At 65.9% G+C, this 16,703-nt stretch overlaps 1 protein-coding gene across 10 annotated transcripts in view; it reads right to left on the bottom strand.

The window, feature by feature from the left end:
- The window catches only part of ADGRB1 (adhesion G protein-coupled receptor B1), a 45,157-nt gene extending 32,776 nt beyond the window's left edge, over positions 1 to 12,381 (bottom strand). For 6 of the 10 annotated variants that reach the window (XM_055124266.1, XM_055124262.1, XM_055124268.1 and 3 more), the window contains exons 1-3: positions 12,224 to 12,380; positions 9,832 to 10,067; positions 3,875 to 4,806 (exon numbers count right to left, since the gene is read on the bottom strand). In XM_055124266.1, coding sequence (XP_054980241.1) covers positions 3,875 to 4,631 — 757 coding nt within the window. In that variant the 5' untranslated portion in view covers positions 4,632 to 4,806; positions 9,832 to 10,067; positions 12,224 to 12,380. Of the gene's footprint in view, positions 1 to 3,874; positions 4,807 to 9,594; positions 9,686 to 9,831; positions 10,068 to 12,223 lie in introns of all 10 variants that reach the window. The other 4 variants (XM_055124269.1, XM_055124267.1, XM_055124263.1 and 1 more) reach the window with 3 other exon arrangements.
- Between the last annotated feature and the right edge of the window lie 4,322 nt (positions 12,382 to 16,703).

Here is a 16,703-nt window from a genome sequence, read left to right as displayed (position 1 = left end):
TGCCAAGTCACGGGGTCTGCCGTAAGGCGGCTCCCCTGCCGACCAGGCCCAGTTCTGAGCCTTCAAGCCTCTTGGGTAAGGCTGTGGCAATGCCAGAGGGCAGACACCTTGCTGACCAGGACAGTCCCAGAGCTGCCCTGCAGGACGGCAGGACGGACAGACGGCCAGGTTGGCAGGAGGTGATGGCAGCAGGGTCAGATGTACCCCAGAGAACTTTCTTTTCAGTAGGGCGCCAAGTGGTGGGCCACTCTAGGTGAGTGGAAGTGAAAGCCAGGCCCAGTCTGTCTGTCACTGCAGGATCTGACCAGAAGGGGGCGCAAGGGCCCAAGAAATGAGGGGTGGGGCCAGGTCACAGGCGCAGAGGGGCACCCCTGCACCTCAAGCCTCTCCCGTCCACCTCCCAGGGCAGCCTGTCCTGCCGCCCACTGCAGGGGCCTCAGCGTAGGCCTCCCTCATCGCTCCCACGGCAGCCCTAGAAACACAGTGAGATGGTGGGGCCGCAGGACAGGGACTGGTTTGGGCGCTCTCCTGTTCCAGCTGTGCCCACTCACCATTCCCAGGCCTCTCTCGGAGTTGGACAGAGGGGATGCACCAGCCTCCAGGAAGGGGGTGCCACCCGTGGGCAGCCGGCTGGGGCCAGCCCTTTAAGAGCGGTCCTGGACGTACAGGAGGCACCATGTCCTCTGCCCTTGGTCTGACCGACTCGAGTGGAAGGGCCAGGGCGCCAGGCAGGCCACAGCAGACAGCCATGGGGTGCAGGAGAGGAGCCCTGGGCAATGATCAATGCCAGAGTCCGCAGACACAGGTGTGGGCAGCAGGACAGAGAAGCCCGTGGCAGGGACTGCAGGGGGCCCTGTCCCCAGGATGCCTGGCCCTCTATAGGATGGTCACCAGGTGTCAGGTGGTGGGGACGGGAAGGGACAAGGCAGAGGAGCTGGGGCAGGGCCATGGAAGACTATTTTCACTGGCTGAGTTGACGTGTCATAGACTGACCCTAACTTGAGTCACACCTGACTTGACCTTGTCACACCCTGACCCCATCACACCCTGACCCCGTCACACTCTGACACCGTCACACTCTGACCTGATGCTGTGGCTCTGACCCAACACGCCCAGGACCAGTCAAGGACGGGGTTACAGTTGACATCATGTGTGCAGAGCCAGCTGACCCTTGACCTCTTAACCCCGGAAGGCTCAGCCTGTGCTGCCCAGACCCCACGGTGGCCCTGGGTGGCGGGAGAGAGGCGCCATTCTTCCCGTCAATGCCCCTCTGTGAGCCTCCTCTCAAGCCCGGCATGAATGGGGCCCTTAACAGTCACTGCAGCCGGCCACCCCGAGGGCATGGCCACCCTGGCCACACAGGGGACTCCCGGGGTCTGCAGTTCCTGTGGCCACCAGCAGGGGTCTCCCCGCCCGGCCCACAGGTGCCTCCTGCAGGGCCCTGCAGCTGGCCACTTGCCCTCCAGGCCCCGCCAAGCCCCAGACCGCTGTCCAGACCCTTTTGGCCCGACCTCCCCACCCAGGTGATCCAGCCCAATCATTGCTCTCAGGGGGACCTTCTGGCCCACACCGGAGTCGCCGGGCCCCAAGGCTGGGGCGCCTGCGATCAGGACAGGTGCTGGCCAACTCACTGACGGCCATGCACGGGCCTTAGCCCTACACACCACATGCCACTCGCCTCCGTCCCAGCCCACGACAGGAGAGGGACATGGGAACACAGAGACACAGGTCACCCCCCCACACACAGACACACACAGAGACATACACAGGCACACACCAGGGCCACACACAGCACACAAAAACACACACAGGGCCACACACAGACACACACCAGGGACACAGACACACACAGACACACACAGATACATACCAGGGACACACACAGACACACAGACACACACAGGGACACACATAGACATACCAGGGACACAGACATAAACACAAACACACAGACATACACAGGGCCACACATAAACACACGCACGAGGAACACACAGGGCCACACACACATAGGGACACACAGGGACACACACAGACACAAACACAGGGACACATACACACGCATACATACACACGCGCATGCGCGGGCTACACAAGGCCACCAGCTGCCCAGCCCCAGGCCACCTCTTTTTCATTATCTGCATGTCTTCGTGCGATAAACGTCCTTAATGAAAACATGAATATTTAAAGGGCCCCGGGGAGCATGGCCTCACGGCGCAGACAGAGGAGGCTCTGACAGGCAAGGGGACAGCTAGGCGTCATGTGGCATGTGAACAGGCGGGCAGGGGCAGGGCCAACGTGGCCACCTGCTTGCTCCACTTGGCCACAGCCCTGGGGCAGACGGGCGGCCTGTCCCACCCCTGGGCCAGCTGTGAAGGTCACCAGACTCCACACCCCAACCTGGCCCCTGCCTGCAGTTCAGCTTCCCTGTCCCGCAGCAAGCATGCACATGCAGAGCATACAGGACATGGGTCCTGCCTACACCAGGCCTCTGGCGCCCAGCCCGTGACCTTCACAGGCTCTGTACGTCTCTGGGCCTGACAGCAGCTCTCACCCATGGACCATCCTTGAGGGCTCATGTGCGGGGCGGGCCCCACCCCACAGAACTGGGTGCATGTGTGTGTTCATGTATGTATGTATGTGTGCATGCATGTGTGCACATGTGTACTCATGTATGTGTGCGCATATACATGTGTATGTGTATGCAAACACAACGCACGTCAGTGTATGCACCATGCACTCCACGCACACTTGACACACACCACACACATGCCACATGCCAACACAGGCCATGCACACATGATGCATGCCAGTGCACAGATCACTCACACATGGCATATACCAGTGCACACGACATGCACACATGACAAATGCCAGTGCACAGATCATGCACGTGTTGCTCACCAGTGCATACAACATGCACACACAACACAACACATGTTCATGCAAGGCACATAGCATGTCCATAAACTGGTAACACAGACATAGGTGCAGTGTGCATATGTGTATACACATAGCTACACATGGCACACTGCACACACGCATCTGGCTGTTGGCATACATGTGCATGATCCCTTTTCCCCACAGACCTGCCACAGGCCCCTTCTCAGAGTCACTAATGGCCTCCCTCCTCAGTGTGATGAAGGGGCCAAAGGTGCGCACTGTCCCTTTGTCATGGGACGCCCATGACCCCGCGTGTGATCAGGTGGGCTGACCTCCCCTGCCCAGGTCCCATGCACACCACAACCCCTCCTGCTGAGGCCCCTCCAGGATCTGAGGATGGTGCGTGCCACAGCGCCCCCACCCCCAGTCCCAGCCTGACCAGACCTCTAACCCCCATTCCCTCAGGCTACCACCTTGAGGATGAGCGGCCCCCTCTGCTGCTGCAAAATCCTGGCCAGGGTCCCCTGCCTGCCTGTCCCCCGCTGGCCCTGCCCGCTGCTCCAGGGAAGGACATGGACATGGCACTCTCTGGGCACTGGCAGCACAGACAGAGCAGCTGCCCTGGTAAGCTTCCCTCTGCCCCCCACCCCAGCTCTCCATCCCTGCACCTTGGACCCCCAGCTTGGCCCGCTCAGGTGGCCCTCGGGGCTGCCCCTCCCTCCCCTTCCCTTCCTCTTCTATGCTCCCCAGTCCCGCCTCTCCCTTGCTCCCCCTGCGCACTGCCCCATTCGTCCCTCCCCTATGCCTCCTGCCCCTTCCACTTGCCCTGTCCATCTCCCCCTGCCCTGCCCTCTCCTGGCTCTGTCCCGGGACCCCCCACGAGCATCTCCTCCCCACATGTGGAACATGTAGCTCCAGTCCCCGGGGGGCCATGCCCACAGGCCCTGAGCAGGCGACCCCTCCCTCCAGGACGCCCCCCAGGCCCTCTCACCTGGAGCGTCATCCCCGCCCCGGTCCTGTGTCAGGCTGGTTAGGCAGTTCTCGGGGCCTCCAGCCAGGCCATCCCTCAGGCAGACGTCGCTCCCACGAGGGGCAGGGGGGCCTGCGGCAGGGTCTCCGGGGTCCCCGCCCAGACAGGCGCAGGGGGTCTGCATGATGCCACAGGGGTGCGTGCTGTGGCTGCCGGCTAGGCAGGCGTCCAGCCAGCGGCAGAGCATCTGGCAGGCGGCGCGGCTGGGGCTGCGGTTCCCCACGACCAGGTACTCCACGGAGAAGTCATGGGGCGGGCCGGGGGGCCGCAGCTGGCGCTGCATCTGCAGGAACTGCTTGCTGGCCTGCAGGAAGGCCAGGGGCGAGGTGCGGTCGCACAGCTGCAGCACCTCGTCGAAGCTCTCCACGCCCAGGTAGGTGCGCGTGGACTCCAGGAAGGAGTCGAACTGGAAGGTGCGCACATGGCCGGCGCCCCCACAGGGCCCCGGACCCTTGGTCACCTTCATGAAGAGCGTGTAGCGCCTCGGATCCGGGTTGCGCAGTGTCCATGAACAGCGCGAGACATTGGCTGGGAACACGGCGGCCGCTGAGAAGTAGCCAAAGAACTTGCCCTGCACCAGGGTGGCGCAGGGCTCGGCCCCCGGCCCTGCGGCCCCCCCCGCACCCCCCCGCACCCCTTGTCCCAGCACTGGTGGCAGCAACAACAGCACCACCACCAGGATGCACAGGGGCCCAGGGGCTGCGGCCTGGCCCCTCATCCTAGCTCGCGGGGCCGCCGGGGTTCCGCGGGCTGGGCAGGCAGACGCGGGCCAGGCCTGGACATGCCAGGTGCAACAGCACACGGGCCAAGCAGGGGCCGGGCAGGGCACAGAGTGTCAGCAGAGTGGCTGGCTGGGCAGGGCCTGCGGTTTCCAGGCACAGATGCTGCAGCAGCTGGAAGAGAAGGAGTAATGCAGGGCGCTGAGCTGGGGGCACCAGCCAGGCCCTTCCCGCCCGGCCACCAGTGCGGTCCCCACTGGCCTGGCGCAGCCCCCACCCCACATACACATACACAGCTGGTGGTCGGGTCCGAGGGTCCCCCAGGCACCTGCTGTCTCCCCCAGCTTTCCCATCAGTGCCCCACCTTCCAGTTAGAATCTGAATATGGGCCAGTAAAGGGGGCTGGGCACAGCAGTCAGGGGGTCACGGGGTGGGTCTCACTGCCCTCCCCCACCATGCCTCCTCGTCAGGAGGAACACCTTTTGGAGACTGTCCCCAGGCAGGGAGTGCAGGTGGGCTGCCGTCCAGGCCCATGCTATTCCCCTGGCTCACACAGAACCCCGTACAGAGGGACAGAGGGACAGAGGGTTTAAGTGACTTGCCCAGGGCCACAGGAGAGGGTGGGGACACGGCCATGCCTGGGGGTTCCCTGTGAAGCCAGGACTGCCCTCCAGGACAGGAATCCTGGCGTTCCTAAAGCAGAGACAGGAGGGCTGCAGCCCGACCCCCGTGCCCCTCTCCACTCCACCTCAGTGTGTTACCCCTGAGATGGGTGGAAGTCACCCCACACCCCTGCGTCCCCCGTCCCCACCCCCACACTCTCCTCAACCAGGCCAGAAGCTCTGCCCGGCTCCCAGGGGCCACTTTAAAGCTCTGTGGACTCACCCCTGGGCATGGCTCACCCGGGGTGGGCTCGCGGTGGGCGTGGCCTACCATGGGCGGTGCTCATGGTGGGTGGGTCTCACTTCTGTGTGTTTGTGGCCCCAGCAGTCAGGGTCCCCCACAGGGTCCCTGACAGGGCTGGGGTCCAAGGCAGAAGTGCAAGTTCCCCATGGGAAGTAGCCGTGAGAAGCACCGGAAGCACCTGCCACCGCTTCTGTCCTTCCCTCACAGAACAGATCCCCCGCGCCAACCAGGCGCCTCCCCTGGACCCCCTACTGCTCCCGAGGTTTCCAGGGCTGGGACCGACCTAGGGGCTGAAGGCCCTGAGCCAGCACTGAGCATGCACGACCCGGAGGGAAAGCGCGCCCAAGGGCCAGCCACACACCGCCTGACGGTCCTGGCTCAGGGTCAGTGCCCCATGGGAACCCGACACCTTGCAGTCCCCAGTGCCCTGAGAGCTCTGCGCCTGCGCCTCCCGGGCGTCCCTCCAGGCTGGGCCATGGGCACCCAGGGCCCTGCTCTGCAGGAGGTCCGCCTGCCTCCTGCCAGATGGTTGGCCCGGTGTGGACACTCAGACAGCTGCAGCCCCTTGAGGCCCCCGTCCTGGGGGTGGAGCGGAGGACACAGCCCACGGGCATTCCGGCATTGGATAAGCCCTTCAGGGCTAACAGGGTGGCTAGTCTTCATCAGAGGGGGGCCCCGAGGGTGGGAGCAAGCTGGGCCCAGAGCCACGGGGAAGGTGGGGGTGCTGGCTGCTGGGGGTCTGGCTGCATGTCTATCCACACACACATGTGAGCACGTGTCCTTGTGCAAACTGCCTCAGCAAAATCCTGAGTGAACAGGTCTGCAGACACACACCTGTTCTTACCCGTGTGCCTACTGTCACATATATGTGTACATGTGTGCACACACGTGTGTATGACCGCACCAACTGTCCACACACATTGTGTGTCCTCACGCAAACATGCTTCTGTCCATCATGCATCATGGTGAGTATCTGGGGGCATGTGTGTGTGCATGTCTATCGGTGTGTGACATGCCAGGTTGAACACACACGGGGCTCAAAGATGGGGGGTGCGGGGGCAGAGCCCTGGGAGAGTCCTGGAGGGGCTGACGGGCCCTAATGCACAGGGTTGTTCCGTCCCTTGAATCCTGTCTGCCTCAGGGTGACAGTCCCCTAGGCATGGGCCTCCACTCTGGCCCTGGGGTCCCAAAGACAGTGGCCCCCAAGCTGCAGTGCGCCTGCCCTCACCAAACACCAGCTGCCGAACCTCTGGGGGACTTGCCCCTGCCCAGAGGTTGGGGTTGGCATGGGGTGGCACTGCAGCTGCCGTGGGGCTAGTGGAGCAGGAGCTGGCCTGGCCAGGGTGCCTGGCCGAGGCTCAGCACAGAGTCCTTGACTTGGTTGATGGCGCCATGGAGGGGAGGAGGGTCCTGGGCAGTGTGACTGGGCAGTGTGACCCCTCCTCTTCTCCTGCAGTGCTTGGGGCTGCTGCCAGCGGGCATGTGGCCCATCCCACTGTATGCAGACGGATGGCACCGCCACCCGAAAGCGCTGGTGCCTTGGTTTCCTGCTGGGCGCTGAGGGCATGAGCTGGAGCCGCCTGTAGACCCCAGGGTCTGCAGTCTCACCTCAGTCGGCCGACCACCACCGCCCCCCCAGCCCCCGCCACAGGCACGGAGGCCACGTCCCGCCCCACCCACCCTGGCTGCCAATGGCCTCCATCATGGCCACAAAGGCGCTCTGTTGCCTGGCTCTGAACAAGGCCTGCAGTGTCCCGAGAGGCTGTGGGGGAGGGGCTGCCCAGGAGACAGCAGCAGGGGCCCTGGGACGCCCAGCCACGCTGCCCAGAGGGTCCTGGACACCAGGTTGGCACTGGGCTCTCCAGACATGGGCAGCTCCCAAGGGGGCTTATGTCAAGCCCGGGGCAGCTGCTGGAGGCCCTCAGGGGATAGGCCAGAAGGAGGCGGCCATGGTGCCATGTGCCTGGCCCAGCCGCCCACTACCCGGCCACCCACATCACGACGGCTGACCCACAGGCACAGGGCACACCCGCTCCTCTTCCAGCAGAGGCACCCAGGCCAAGCTGGTAGAGCACCCACACCCTGCCCCTGCCAGTCTGGCCCCAAGAGGGGCCTCCCCGCTCCTGACACAGTGACACAGGCCTGGGCAGAGCCAAACGGAGCTGCCCGGGGCTCAAGGCCCCTGCGCCGAAGCCAGGGCAGTCCTAAGCTCTAGGCTGCCCTACTGGGGTACACAAGGGGAAGGGCAGCCTCTGCCCACCACCCTGACCAGACCTCCCTGGTCATGGCCAGCTCTCCCGGGGCCCCCTGGGTGTTATTACCCAGGCCTAGAGGGTGTATGGATAGTAGCTATAGATCCACAGGCCTGCCAAAGGTGCATACACGCAAGCACACGCCTGTGCACACACATGAACAGAGCTGTGTGTATAAGCACATATGGGAATGCAGACCCATGCACACATACATGTGAATAGGGACCCATGTGCAAGCACACACACGTGGATGCAGACCCGTGCGCGCATGTGCACACACATACGTGGATGGAAACCCATGTGTGCGCATACACACATGGCTGCCACACACCTGTGCATAAGTGCATTCCTGTGCACACATATGTAAATGCAGACTTGTATGTACACATGTGATCACATACCTGTGAACACACATGCAGAAGTTTGCAAATGCAGATCCATGCACACACACATGTACACATGTAAATGAAGACTCCATGAACATACATCACTGTGTTGTTCACAGGTCACCTCATGAGTGCAGACCCCACGCACACACACACACAAGCCCACTCAGCAGCACCCATGGGTCAGGGAGCGCGTCCCTCCTGGAAGCTGGGCACCTACCACATGAGGGGTCTCTCTTTTGTCCCTGCCCAGGACTCAAGGTGGAGGTGTGCTGCCCCTGCTGCCAGCCTGTGTGAAACCCATTCCTGCTGAAAACCAGGGAGAGGCTTGCCCAAGGTCAACTGCCCAAGGTCACATAGGACTGTGGGTGGGGTGGGGTCAGACCGCTGTCCTGGAGGACACTGCTCCCTGGGGGCCCAGTGCAGGTGGGCGTGGAGGTGGCTTCCCTGCAAACAGGATCCCTGAGGCCCTTCTCCAGGGGGGCTGGCTAAGACAAGGGCTTGAGAGGGGATGGCAGGCAGACCCCTGGGGAGGGTGTGCGCTTGTGAAGGGCATGCCCACAGGCGAGTGTGCATGGTGAGTGTGAGCATGTCCACAGGCAAATGTGCAGTGAGTGTGCACGGTGAGTGCATATACACAGGTGAGTGTGAACAATGAGTGTGCATATCCACAGGTGAGTGTGCACGTGCGCTTGTCCACAGGGGAGTGTGCACAGTGTCAGAGTGCATATACACAGGTGAGTGTGCATGGTAAGTGTGCGCCTGTGTATGTCCATAGGCAAGTATGCATGTTGAGCATGTGTGTAGATGTCCACAGGAGAGTGTGTGTGCATGTCCACAGGCGAGTATACACGGTGAGTGTGCATGTGCATATCCACAGGTGAGTGTGCACGCTGTGTGCGTGTGCTTGTCCATAGGCAAGTGTGCATGTTGAGGGGGTGTGTGCATGTTCACAAGGGAGTATGCAAGAGTGAGTGTACACCTGCTGTCCACAGAAGTTTCCTGTGTGCAGGGATGAGCAGAGTGAGGGCCAGGCAGAGTGAGAGCTGGGCAGTGGGAACTGGGGTGGACTGGGCGCGAGGGCTGCACCCTCACTGACCTCTCCATTCCCACCCCACGTGACAGAAAGTCGGGAGCTGTCAGGGTCCCAGCAGGCACTGTTCTGAGCGTGGGGGACAAGGCAAACCCTGGGGACCCTTTGGAGGTCAGGGACTCTCAGTGGTGTGGAGGGCTCTCAGGGCCCCGTGGGACTGGTGGGTGGCAGAGACCGTGGAGGTCAGGGTGAGCCCAGTGCTCTCCCATGCCCCTCACTGACACACCCATCAGCTATCAGCGGGGAGAGCACACCGCATCTCCCAGCCCCTGCTGTGTGCCCACAAGCCCAGGACCCTACCGACACCCCCCAAGTAAGTCCTTACAGCTGGCACAGATGCAAAATGGTGGAGGTCGCCTTGGAGGTCGCCAAGGTGGATGAGGTGGTGGGCATGGGGAAGGTGGGTGAGCCGGTGCCTAGGTGAACACAGGAGAGTGCTCTGCCTTAGCCCTTCAGGGACAAAGGCACTCATGGTTGGAACATTCTGGATGGACGTCAGGATGCCAACGGGGTGGGGCGGCAGGACTGGTCCCTCTGCTCCCAGCCTTGGCTCCTGACCTACCCTGTGGCCGATTCCGGGCTCCAATTCCCAGTAGGTCAGGGCGTGGTGGCAGGACAGTTCCTCCACCTGGCGGTGGGCAGCGCACACAAGACTGAGTGGCTACACCAGAGGCCGGGGCCGGCGTGGGCTTGTCCTTCTGAGACGTTCCTTGGCCTTAGGGCTTAAACAGGCTCCCCAGGTGGCCTGAGAAACACCCCTTTTCACAGACAGACTCCTCAGCGCCCCTGGAAAGGCACCTGTTGTAGGCAAACAGGAGGCACCTCACTTTCTGGGAGGCTTCCACACCCCCCCACCCCCACACCCCCGTTCCCCTCTGCCCTGGGCTTTGCAGCCCAACCTGGGGTACATGGGGCCGTATAGGACCCTGCGAGGTCCCTGCACCCACTCCTGTGCTTTGTAGGCTCTGACATCCCAATGTGCGGGAGGATGGGGTCGGGGCGTGGGGTCCCGCATCGGGACCCCCTCTCCCGTGCGCGTCTCTTCCCCACACGGGGCCCTAGGGGTGCGGGTGTTCGGCCGCGGGGCTCAGGCTCCTCGCGGACCCTGCAGGTCGCAGAGGTGCTGGGGGCGGAGGCCGAGTGTCTGCCGCGGGGGCTCGCTCCGGGCCCGCGGGTGCGGGGCAGCAGGACAGCACGTGCCCGCGTGCGCACATGGCCCCGCGCACGGCCGGGCCGCAGAGGTGGCGCGGGCGGCGCGGGCGGCGCGGGCGGCGGAAGGGGCGGGAGGCGGCGCGGGCGCCCCCTCGCGGCCAGCCGGGTCAGCGCGCCGCCCTCCGCTCCGCCGCCGCAGCCGGGCCCGGGAACCCCCGCGCGGGGCCCCGCGGAGCGGCTCCGAGACGGGCCGGGCCGAGCGGGCCGCCCCGGATCCGGCGCGCCAGTGCCGGCCCTGGACGCCGCCGACCCGACGCGGCGGCGTGACCCGGTGTGCGGGGCCCGGCCGGAAGGCTGCGGGCGCGGGACCCGCGTGCCCAGCCGCGACACGGCCACCGGGGCGGCGGCGGCCACGTCCGGGGACGCTCCCGGCGCGCGCGGCCCAGGGCGGCCGGCGGCGTGTCCACCCCCGCGCGGCACCCAACACGTCCCGGCCCCGAGCGCCGCTGCGCCCCCGCCCCACCGACGCGGCGCAACAAGTCAACGCGCGGCGGGCGCCGGGCGCGCGGGCGCGGGGCGCTCCGGGATGCCTCTGGGACGCCCCCCGGGACCGATTGGCCCCGCGAGGGCCGCCCCCCGCCCCCACTCCGCGCGCGGGGGCGCGCCCAGGAGCCCCCGCCCCCTCCTCGCCGGCGTGACCTTGCTCGGTTCTCAAAGCCGGACCTAGCGGCACCCGTGCCCGGGTGCGGAGTTTGCCCGCCGCCGCCGCCTCGGCCGCCCCCTCCCTCGACCACCGCGGGGTTCGCGGCGGGCCGTGAGGCTCGGGGTGCGGGGAGACGCTCAGGGCCACCCCTCTCCCCAGACTCAGACGCCGCCCCCCGCGTCCGCTCTAGAAAAGGACCCGGCCTCGAGCCCCGGTCCACCCCCGCGGCCACCGCTTCCATCCTAGGGCGCTCCCCGAGGGGGGCGTGTGTGGGAGTCAAGGGGTCCTCCCGGGCGCCCGGAGGAGCGAGGCCGCGGCCCCTCCAGCGCGCCCCCTGCCCACCCTCCACCCCCGCGAGCCGCTCGTTTCCGCGGAGTGGCGGCTGGGGAGTCCCCGGGAGGCGGCGAGGGGCGCTGGGCACAGGGGCCGAGGGAGGGGCTCCCGCCCGGCTCCCGGGCGCCAAGAAACTTGGCAGCGCCCCGCGATAGCGGGGAGGGTCGTCCGGCCGAGGGGGTCGCGGGCCAGGCCGGGCGCATGCTCGGAGCCGCGGCACCGAGGCCGGGCCGGGCCCTCCCGCGCCTCCCTCGCGGGGATCCTCGGCACCGCGGCCGGGCAGGCCCCGCGGGAGCGGCGGGCAGCGGCGACCGGAGCGCGGCCGTTCCCGGGCGGCCTCAGGGCGCGAGGCGGGGGGCACGGGCCGCCCCGAAGTCCGCTCCGCGGGGCCTGTCCCATGGGCGGCGAGACCCGCGGGGAGCCGGGGGCCTCTGCACACTGGGGCGCTCGTGTCCCTGCTCCGGCATATCGGTGGGGGACTCCGAGCGCGGCTCGGGCGTGGGTCTCCGGACGGCTGTGTGTGTGTGTGTGGGGTCCCCCCCGGGCCCCGGCGACCCCAGGCAGCGGCGGTACACGGGGCACACTCCGGAAATCCCCACCCCCGCCCTGGGTCCGGGCATCCCCGGGGAGGGGGCGCGCGGGGCCCGGGCAAGGGTCCCCAGTCCCGGGCTGCGGGCGCGAACCGCGGCGCCGCCAACTTCGGAAGTCCGGGCGGCCGCCGTGCCCCGCCGCCGCGCGCCCCCAGCGCGCCCCCCGCCGCCCCTACCTTCCGTGGCCGCCTCGGCCTGGCCGAACTGGACTTGATCTGGCGACTCGCAGGTTCCCCGGAGCGCCCCGCGCCGCCGCAGCCCCCGGCCCGCTCCGGGCCTAGCCGGGACGCCCCCGCCCGCCGGCCCCGCCGCCCGCGCCCGGGAGCGCCCGGCGGGTCCCGACGCCCGCGCTGCGGGCGCTGCGGGGCGCGCGGGCCCGGCCCGGCCAGGACGCGGCTCGCCGGCTCCTCGCTCGCTCGGCCGGGGCCGCCGCCAACGCCGCGCCCGCCGCCGCCTGCGCCCGCCGCGCTCCGCTCAGCTCGCGGCCCCGCGATTCTCGCCTTTTCCCCCTTCCTGGAGGGCGGGGGGCGCGGAGCCGGCCGGGGGCGGGGCGGCGCGGGGAGGAGGAGGAGGAGGAGGAGGAGGAGGAGGAGGAGGAGGAGGAGGAGGAGGAGGAGGCAGAGCCGCTCCCCCCAGCCGGCTGCCGGCGCTCCCCAATCTCTCGCTCGCTCTCTGAAACAGGAGCCCGAGTCGGAGCCAGAGACTGCATTACGGATTACATCAGGCTTTATAGAGCTTCCAGGGCGCACATTAGGGGGGGCACGAGCGGGGGGCGGGGGCGGGGGCGGGGCGCAGATCGGGGTGGGGGGCCCGCCACGCTCCCTCGCGCGCACCCAGGGAAGACCCGACTCCTGCCCTGCCCGGGCAGCAGGGAGCCCGGAGTTGGGTCCCTGCCCTCCTCTGCCGACCTGGAGCCAAGCTGTGGCTGCCGACTGCTGGCTGGCCGGGTGGGTGGAGGGGATGGGGGAACCGGCTGGCATGAATAACTGGTGGGTGGGTGGACGGCTGGGTCTATGGGTGGGTGGGTGGGTGAATGAGTGGGTGGAGGGATGAGTGAATGGATGATGGCAGATGGACACGTGGATGATGGATGGATGGAGGGTGGGAGGGAGCATGGATGATGGTGGCAGGACGTCCGGGTGAGCGGGATGGATGGTGGGGGATGGCCATGTCAGAGAGGGCTTGGGAGACGGCCAGACGGGTGATGGGTGAGTGGGGCAGCCAAGTGGATGATAGGAGGACGGAGGTCAAATGGGTGGGTGGTGGGTGGTGATGGACGGAGGGTGAGTGGACCGAGCGTGATGGGAGATGATGAGAAGAGGAATGGTGGATAGAGGAGGAGATGGTGGATGGAGGGATGTCGGGAAGGATGGAGAGTGGAGGGCTGGCGATGGGAGGATGCAGGGTGGATGACAGAGAGACGGAAGGGTGGACAGAGAGTGGATGAGTGCAGAGGGACCTGGAAGGATGGGGGTCAGCTGCGGTGCTGGGGGCACTGTTGGTGGACAGCACCTGAATGGTGGCTGGGATAGGCTATGGTCGTGGAAGTCCCCAGGAGTGACAGTGGGGGGTAGCGGGGGAACAGGGGGTCAAAGAAGGTCATGGGGTCAGGCTGTGGGGGTGGGAAGGGCCAACCTGCCCCTTCCAGTTCCTTCAGCACTTCCTCCTGCACACCTGTTCTAATGGAAGGGCTGGCCACTCTCCCTACTGGCTGCCTCTGGCTCAGGCCATGGCAGTCCACCCTTGGTTGTGCCCCTGGAAACTGCCCCCTTAGTGGCCTCATGTCCCTCCTTAAAGTCCACATTGTCCCTCTGCTTCTGGACGCCGTGCCTGAGCCTACTGTTCAGTGCTGTCCTCTCCTAGGGCAGCACGGGCACTCCTGACCCCCCCTCCCGTGGCCGCCTGCTTGGGATGGCCCAAGCTCCTGCTGGACTACCAGAGTCGTGGTGGGGGCCCACCGGGGTTTCCAGTGCGGCACCCCATACCTGCTTCTCTTCCCGGCTGCCGAGCCCCCAACCCAGAACAGGGCTCTGCCCCGGGTCCCTCATGGCTGACGTTCCCACGGCTTCACCAGGGACTGCAGTGTCTCTACCGCATTGTTCAGTCCTTGTCACCATTCTCCGCATCCTCCCTGAGACCACCTTCACTGGCCCCTGCAGTGTTGCCCCTTCAGCATCTCAGTAAGGGCCAGCGGGGCCCCGTCTGCGCCTGCCCTGGGCACCAGTGGGGTCTGTCCCACAGGCCGCGGTGGCCTGACCCTATGCGCCGTTCCCAGGAGCCGAGATGCTCAGTGTCCGCTAGACACGGAGGACCTCCCCGCGGGAAGCTGACCCCCTTCCAGGAAAAAGGCCTGCTCCCCAAGTCTCTGACAGTGGATCCCAGGCTCCGCTCACCCCTGACCGCCCCTGCCCTTTGCAGCAGTGTGGGGGAGGGGCGCCAGGCCTCCCGCGGGCTGCTGTACCGCCGCCTGCGGCCGCCAGAGGGCGCCTCGGATCGCGCCGGAAGGCGCTGGCGGGGGGGGAGGAGGGGGGGCCAGGTGGCCAGGCCCACCGTGGCCGGCTGCAGGCGGCTGGCGGCTGGCCACTCCTCTCGAGAACCTGTTTGCCCCCACTGCCGCCCCCTCACCTTGCTCTCCGCACCAGCTTGTCCCGCTGACCAGTTGCTCCTTCCTCCCTGAGGGCACCACTGCTGGGCGCCCGGCTGGACAGTGCCTACCTCTCCTGGGCAGCGCGGACACTCCCCTGGCCCCCTCCTAGGGCGGTTGGGGTGCACTACCTGGGGTCTCCTAGGTGGGCGTTCTCTACCCCCCTGCCTCCAGCTGGGTGCTCCCTCCGCCGCCGCACAGGTTGATGCTCCCTTCCTCCCAGCTGGACGCTCCCTTCCCCCCAGCTGGACACTCTCCCTCCAGCCCAGGTGACTCTCCTCTCCATACAACTCCTAGCTGGACGCTTTCCCACCCCTCACCCTAGGTGGACCCTCCACCCCGCTGCAGGACCCTGGTGGATGCAGTGGACCCTGACCCAGCTCACATCAGCACCCCCATTCCAGACACCTTCAAGCCACACCATGGACCCTCCTGTGGTGTCGCCTCCCAGGTGAGGGGGCAAGAGGGATGGCCAAGCTCCTCTGCACAGCTACAGCTCCCTCCCTCTGGGGGACCCCTGTGTGCCTTTGAGCACATTGGCCCCTGACCCGGCCCTGCCTGAGCCCTGTCCCCCGTGACTGACCAGGCCACACTGACCCTGTCACGTCTGACCCTGTGACCCTCTGCCTCGTCACCCTCTGCCCTGTCACCCTGTGACCCTCTGACCCCTTCACACCTGACCCTGTGACCCTCTGCCCTGTCATCCTCTGCCCTGTCACCCTCTGACCCCATCACACCTGACCCTGTGACCCTCTGCCCTGTCACCCTCTGACCCATCACACTTGACCCTGTCACCCTCGCCCTGTGACCCTCTGACCCCATTACACCTGACCCTGTCACCCTCTGCCCTGTCACCCTCTGACCCCATTACACCTGACCCTGTCACACCCGACCCTGTCACCCTCTATCCTGTGGCTCTCTGCCCTGTCACCCTCTGTCCCATTACACCTGACCCTGTCACACCTGTCCCTTTAACCCTCTGCCCTGTCACTCTAACGCTGTCACCCTCTACCCTAACCGTGACACTCCTGGTGACTCTGATCCCCTGGGATCTGCTTACCCCTGAGTGAGGGCCCGGCTGGGCCGGGAAGGGGCGCTGAGCCAAGCAGGAGCAGGCAGAGGGCAGGGCAGGGGGGAGGAGAGTGGGCGGGGGATGGCTTGTTAGTCCAGGACTTCCTGTCCACTCCGAGCTCTTGGACCCTGCCAGCCTAAGGCGGGGCGGGGGCTGAACTCATGAGCAATTAGCTGATTCACACACGGGCTAATTAGTTGTGGATGCAACATGCCACAGTCAGCCGTCAGGACGGCAGCGCCAGCCTGTCATTCAGGAGCGAGGCCCCGCCCCGCCAGTGGGCAGTCCTCTGCTCCAAAATGGGGGTCTCCAAGGGGGAGTGTACGGCTGGGGCGGAAGGATGGCCAGGAGGGGCCCCAGTTGTTATCAGTCTGTGGTTCTTAAGCTGAAAGTTCCGTGCCTCCTCCTCCAGGAAGCCTCCCAGTCTGACGGTAGGCATGGCCTTTTCTCATGTCCCTGACATGGGTGGGTTCCTCTCTCCACCCAGTGGAATACATGCAGCCCTCCCTGCTTTCTCAGGCTGGACGCCACTGAGAGCCATGGCTGGGCCTCGAAGTCTGGGCCTGGGAGCTGGGCCCTGGTTCACATGTTGCAGGCCGAGCCCGAGTTCTTGTGGGTCTCAGTTCTGTCTGGAACCCCTGCACTGGCCCACGTGCTGGCCTGCTCTGTTGGTTTCAGAAGGGGGCAGGGGAACTCTGCAGAGGGTTGCAGCCAGGAGCACAGCCGGGGGCACAGCTAGGAGCACAGTTGGGAGTACTGTTGGAAGCAGAGCCTAGAGCACAACTGGGAGCACGGCCAGGAACTGGAGGCAGAGCTCTTTGTCCTCCCCATCCCGCCTCTCCCCTCCGCTCCCCGAGTCCCTGGACTCTGTCTCCGGGCCAGATGTGGCCATATATACTGCTCAGGCTCCTGCGTTGTATGTGTAGACTGGACCAAGGTC

Source organism: Sorex araneus, chromosome 2 (assembly GCF_027595985.1).
Source record: "Sorex araneus isolate mSorAra2 chromosome 2, mSorAra2.pri, whole genome shotgun sequence".
NCBI classification, from domain to species: domain Eukaryota; kingdom Metazoa; phylum Chordata; class Mammalia; order Eulipotyphla; family Soricidae; genus Sorex; species Sorex araneus.
Note: the sequence above shows the minus strand (reverse complement) of the source record. Positions and strands in the feature narration are given on the sequence as shown.